The sequence below is a fragment of the Barbatula barbatula genome (assembly GCF_947034865.1).
Source record: "Barbatula barbatula genome assembly, chromosome: 12".
Classification (NCBI taxonomy): Eukaryota; Metazoa; Chordata; class Actinopteri; order Cypriniformes; family Nemacheilidae; genus Barbatula; species Barbatula barbatula.
The window spans coordinates 10489620-10495619 of NC_136775.1; the positions used below are offsets into that span (position 1 = coordinate 10489620).

At 51.2% G+C, this 6000-nt stretch overlaps 1 protein-coding gene across 1 annotated transcript; it reads left to right on the forward strand.

Annotated features, from left to right (window-relative positions):
• Positions 1 to 811: 811 nt before the first annotated feature.
• pdp1 (pyruvate dehydrogenase phosphatase catalytic subunit 1) lies at positions 812 to 2359 on the forward strand (the record flags this gene model as incomplete). Its single annotated transcript, XM_079469981.1, has 1 exon — positions 812 to 2359. The coding sequence occupies one exon, from the start codon at positions 812 to 814 to the stop codon at positions 2357 to 2359; it is 1548 nt and encodes a 515-aa protein (XP_079326107.1).
• Between the last annotated feature and the right edge of the window lie 3641 nt (positions 2360 to 6000).

Genomic DNA, 6000 nt, shown 5'->3' on the forward strand with positions numbered 1-6000 from the left:
CTGCACGAAAGCTGCATTTGAAGTGTATCGGTATGTTTGTTTTAAAGTAGCATGCGCTTGCTTTAGACCAGCTTGTGGACAATTTCTTGCCAACTATTTAACCTTCTGTGCAAGTACGGTATTTACTATTCTAATAAATCAGTGGCGTTGTTTTATGTAATAAGTGAGTGATATGGGGGCAGTAGGACGGTCAGACGGACGGTCAGCATGTCCAAGAATGCAGTGGCGGTGGGTCTATTAATAGGTTTTGGTTGCTCTCCCATCCATGAATACTGTTGCTTTTCCATGTCTTGACCTTAACATAATAGCTCACCCCAAAACAAATTCTGTCATCATTTGCTCACCCTCTTGTCATGTCAAACCTGTATGACTTCCTTGTGCAAAACACAAAAGAAGATATTTAGAAGAATGTTGTTAACTGGCCCCATTCAATTGCATTGGTTTTGTGTCCATACGATAGAAGTGAATGGGGGCCAGTGCTGTTCGCTTTCCAACTTTCTTATCTTTGTGTTCTGCGGAAAAAAGAAAGTCTTAAAGGTTTGAAATTATGAGAGGGTAAATGATGATAGATTTTCATTATTGCATCTATCACTTTAAGTCAAGTCAGGTAAGAGCATTGATCAGATCTAAACGTTTTAAATGTCTACATTTATTAGAATGCAATCTTAGATGAAGACTCCAGAAATGAATAATTCTTGGTGGGTATTGAACCTCATTAAAATCTGACTGCCGGATGTGATCATTTTCTGATTATTATTTGTTATTCGACTGTGGTTTCCAGCAGGTCTTTTGAAGGTTAGGTCAAATCATCATGGCTGCAGCCTGTCATCTGTTCAGGGTCGCCCTTGGAAGGAAATTTGGTCGGATCTTCACACCAACCATTACATGCCAAAACTGCTTTCAGTCCTGCACCAGTGCAACTCACGCATACAACTTTGATCAAAGATGGCACCAGTCGCGGGGATACAGGACATCATCTGCATGGCACACGTACTACCTCACCCCACCTCAGGTTAACAGCATCTTAAAGGCGAATGAGTACAGTTTCAAAGTTCCTGAGTTTGATGGCAAAAACCTCAGTTCAGTTATGGGCTTCGACAGCAACCAGCTACCCGCCAATGCACCCATCGAGGACCGGCGAAGCGCTGCGACGTGCCTACAAACACGTGGCATGCTCTACGGCGTGTTTGACGGTCACGCCGGCTGCGCCTGTGCGCAGGCTCTCAGCGAACGTCTATTCTACTACATTGCTGTTTCGATGCTACCGCATGAGACGTTGGTGGAGCTGGAGAATGCAATGGAGAACGGTCGGCCTCTTCATCCAGTCCTGCAGTGGCACAAGCATCCCAACGACTACTTCAGTAAGGAAGCCTCACGGCTCTACTTCTCAAGCTTGCGCACGTATTGGCAGGAGCTTCTAGATCTGAGCGTTCCTGGAGAGCAGCCTGATGTTGCAGAAGCGCTCGTGAGTGCCTTCAAACGGTTGGACAATGATATTTCTCTGGAAGCGCAGGTTGGCGACCCGAATGCGTATTTGCACTACTGGGTGCTTCGCGTGGCATTCTCGGGAGCCACGGCATGTGTCGCGCACATAGATGGAAATGAGCTGCATGTGGCCAACACCGGAGATGGGCGTGCGGTGCTGGGTGTACAAGAACCCGATGGGTCTTTCTCAGCACATACGCTAACCAATGATCACAGCGCGCAGAATGAGTCTGAGGTGCACCGGGTACGGTCTGAGCACCCACGCTCCGAGGCGAAGACTGTGGTCAAGCAGGATCGGCTGTTAGGGCTGCTCATGCCCTTTCGTGCCTTCGGAGACGTTAAGTTTAAGTGGAGCATCGAGCTGCAGCGCCGTGTTCTAGAGTCAGGTCCCGACCAGCTTCACGAGAACGAACACGCCAAGTTTATTCCCCCCAACTACCACACGCCACCCTACCTTACGGCAGAACCGGAGATCACCCGACATCGTCTCCGTCCGCAGGACCGTTTCCTGGTGCTGGGCTCAGACGGACTGTGGGAAACACTACACAGACAGGAAGTGGTGAGGATTGTAGGGGAGCATCTCACCGGAGTTCACCAGCAGCAGCCGGTCAGTGTTGGTGGATTTAAGGTGACCCTGGGTCAGATGCAGGGATTGTTGCAGGAGAGAAAAGCTCGCATCTCGTCAACATTTGAGGATCAGAATTCAGCCACGCATCTGATTCGGCATGCTGTGGGGAGTAATGAGTTTAGGATGGTGGATCATGAGAGGTTGTCAAAGATGCTGAGTTTGCCAGAGGAACTGGCTCGCATGTACAGAGATGACATTACCATTATTATAGTGCAGTTTAACCCACATGTTATTGGCGGACAGTAGAACTGAACATACTTTTTTTCCACATGCCCTCTGTTACATAAATCACCTTGTGCACACTGCATCCTCAGTCATTTCAGCACAGCAAAACAAGAGCTTTGCCAGTGGAATGTGTTACTATGTATGTATTGAGGTTCCTTTTTATTTTCATATATTCATGGCAGCTGCTTTATCTCAGTAGGTTAGTGAGGTTGATTCCCATTGATCTGCTGTGTGGCCAAACAGAATCTGCACACTGTTGAACTGTATGCATATACTTTCAGCTCATTTTGCATCGTGGAGAGAGAGTATAAATGGTGAGGGCGACTGTTATGTAGAAATGTATGTAAACTAATGCAAAGGTCACTTAAAATGGGGAGTGAGTGAATGGGAGATTGAAAATGAAAGTAGCAAGTGATGTCCAGACAAGATGCTATTATTATATGATGTTTAATTAACAAAGTTCGGGAGGAGCCGTAGCATATAATCAGCCGGCTGGTCCACAATCAGCAATCACTGCACATACACAATTAGCCATAGCGAGCTCGCTCATAAATAGAGAATCCATCTTACCTGCTCGATCTCCTAAGATTAAGCATCAACGCGATGTCTGAGACCCACGTCATCGACGACAATCTTTCAGCGCCGCCGAGCGCTCATCAGTCCAGCTCAGGATCGGATACATCAAGCGATTCCCCGGCTTCATCACGAGGCCGCCAGCTCCGCCGTTCTACACCTCGGAAGGCTAAGCCCAGAGGTGGCACATCGTCTCCTGGCTCTAAGAGACGTCCACCTGCTTCCCCGGCTTCTTCCTACACTTCCGCTCACAACGCGATCCCCGCCATACAGAAATGGACCGTCCAGGGCTTACGACTAGCTCTGTCCAACGCGGACGTCCACTTCCACAGGCGGATGACCAAGGCGGAGCTTTACGGCCTCTACGCCTCTTCCCTGGCGGACACCGCCTCACCGAAGGGCGCTACCGGGGGTTCCGCCACCAAGCCGGGCACGGCTCGCGGTTCTCCGTATTCCCGACCCGGGCAATCCACCTCCGCAGCTAGTCGCGGCCGCCCGCGGGGAAGCCGGAACAGCAGGGCTTCCGCGAGCGCAGGTATCGCCACGGACCCACCGGTCCCTCTCGCCGTTGGCCAGCTTCGGCCACCTGCAAACACCCCGCCAGCAGTAGCGGGCCGCCCTCAAAGCATTGGCTCACCAGCACCTGGAGCTCCGGTGCTTTACCACCCATTTCCTGCCCCTGGCTCTTGGCCCACGGCGCCTGCGTCGACCTCTAGCGCGAGGCTGCCTCAGCTAGCGATGCAGGCGCCGGGTCCTAGCCATTTCCCAACCCCCTCGGTAGCCGCCGCTAGCGCGAGGCTGCCTCAGCTAGCGATGCAGGCGCCGGTTCCTAGCCATTTCCCAGCCACCCTGGTAGCCGCTGCTAGCGCGAGCATGACTCCGCTAGCCGCTCAGGCGGCCGCCATTCCCCCCCTTCTCTCTCTTCCGCAGGCTCGATCGAGCTTCTCATTGGCCTCGGCGACAGCTATGCCAGCGCCAATCAACGCACCAGCCCTGGAACCGCCTCCTGTTTCGGGGAACATAAGAGCACAGATCTTGACAGGTGCGGACACAGACCTTTATTTTCTCCTCTCACCATTATCACCCCCGTCAACCGAGCGGCAGATCACTTACGGTGATCTATCACTCACATTTAAAAATCAGTCACCCAACCACACCCGCACACTGTCTTTCCCCGAATTTACCGTTGCTTTTTCCCGTTACACTGACGTGATCTGCACTGCGTTCCCTCATAGGAGACGCGAGCTGGGCGATTACCTCGCCATCGTGGCAGAGCTCGCTCTCTCCTACGGGGGCGCGCATTTTTACACTTACCACAAACTTTTTTCCGCCAAATGTGCCATTCGTGTGGCTCAGTGGAACCAGTGCCCCTACTGGGGCGCACTGGACACTGAGTTGCATAACAGGGTTTTCTTAGGCGTTCGGAATATTTCCTGCGCGGTATGTCGCTCAGTAGCGCATTCTACTATCGACTGTCCCCTAGTCACCCCCTCTCTTCCCTCACGCCCAGTTACGCCTCCCAAATCCACTTCCTCTGTTCCGCGCCTGCCAAACCGCCCAGCAAACCAAGCTCACGGGCAACCCAGCAGTCTGGAAGCATGCAGGAGTTTCAATTCTGGCAGATGTTCCAGGCAGCGTTGTCGCTACCTGCACGTGTGCCTTTTCTGCAGCGGTGCACACGCTCGCATCGTATGCCCGATGTCCCAAATGCAGAATAAAAATCTAAAAAATTACCTCTCGACTCCCGTGAACGTTTCTTGTTTGTCTTTCGAGTTGTCTTCGCACCCCGACATTCAGTTCACGGACTACCTTCTGACCGGTCTCTCGAACGGCTTCGACCCCGGCGTTATCAGTCTTCCATCACGCAGCTTAATTTGCCCCAACCTTCAGTCCGCGCTTTCCGAACCAGAGTCAGTCGATCTCCTTATTAAAAAGGAGATTGACGCAAAATTCATTATCGGCCCTTTCGAAGCTCCCCCGTTTTCCGTATTTCGCATCAGCCCCATCGGCGTAGCAACGCGTAAATTCTCTGGCAAAAAGCGCCTCATTTTCGATCTCTCGTCACCGCACGGCTCGGCCTTTCCAAGCATCAACAGCCTCATTCCAATTGAGGAATTTTCGCTGCACTATCACAACATCGATCAAGCCATTACTTTAATAAAACATGCAGGTCGTGGAGCTTGGCTAGCCAAAGTCGACATTACATCCGCATTTAAAGTCATGCCCATCCACCCAGACTTCTGGCACCTTTTCGGCATTCAATGGCGCAATAAATTTTACTTTTCTGTCCGCCTCACTTTCGGCTGCAGAAGCAGCCCCAAAATCTTCGACATGTTGTCAGAGGCAATTTGCTGGATTCTCTCTAACAATTATGCAATTCCCTACCTAATCCACCTACTAGACGATTTTTTAATCATCTCGTCTCCCGACTCGTTTCCAGCTGCGCATCTAGCAAAAGTCCAACAGGTTTTTGAAAAACTCGGCGTCCCCCTTGCCCCAGACAAAACTTCAGGACCGAGCACTTCCATCGAATTTCTCGGAATAAAATTAGACTCTCTTCAATTCCAGGCTTCACTGCCAAAAGAGAAAATCGACAGAACAATCGTCATCGCTTCCTCGCTGTTAGCTAATCCCCGCTGCTCCAAACGCGAGCTCCTGTCCGTTCTCGGCCATCTGAATTTCGCGATGAGAATAATCCCGCAAGGTCGCCCGTTCGTCTCACACCTCCTCTCTCTCGCGTCCTCCGCGCACGCTTTAGAGGACATGTTATCCATATCCAGCCCCTGCCTTGACGAGCTGAGCTTATGGATACAATTTCTCAAGCAATGGAACGGCTTGTCATTTTTCTACAGTGACATGTCCTCCTCCCCCGTCGATATTCACCTTTTCACTGACGCCGCCCCTTCTGTAGGTTTCGGAGGCTTTTACCAAGGTCGTTGGTTTGCATCCTCTTGGCCCCCCCAGCTATTAGAGATTCCGCAGGCCTTAGCATCCTCTGCACTTTTCGAGCTGTATCCACTGGTCGTCGCAGCATCCCTATGGGGGAAAGAGTGGTCGGCTTCCAGTATTACCGTACATTGCGATAACGA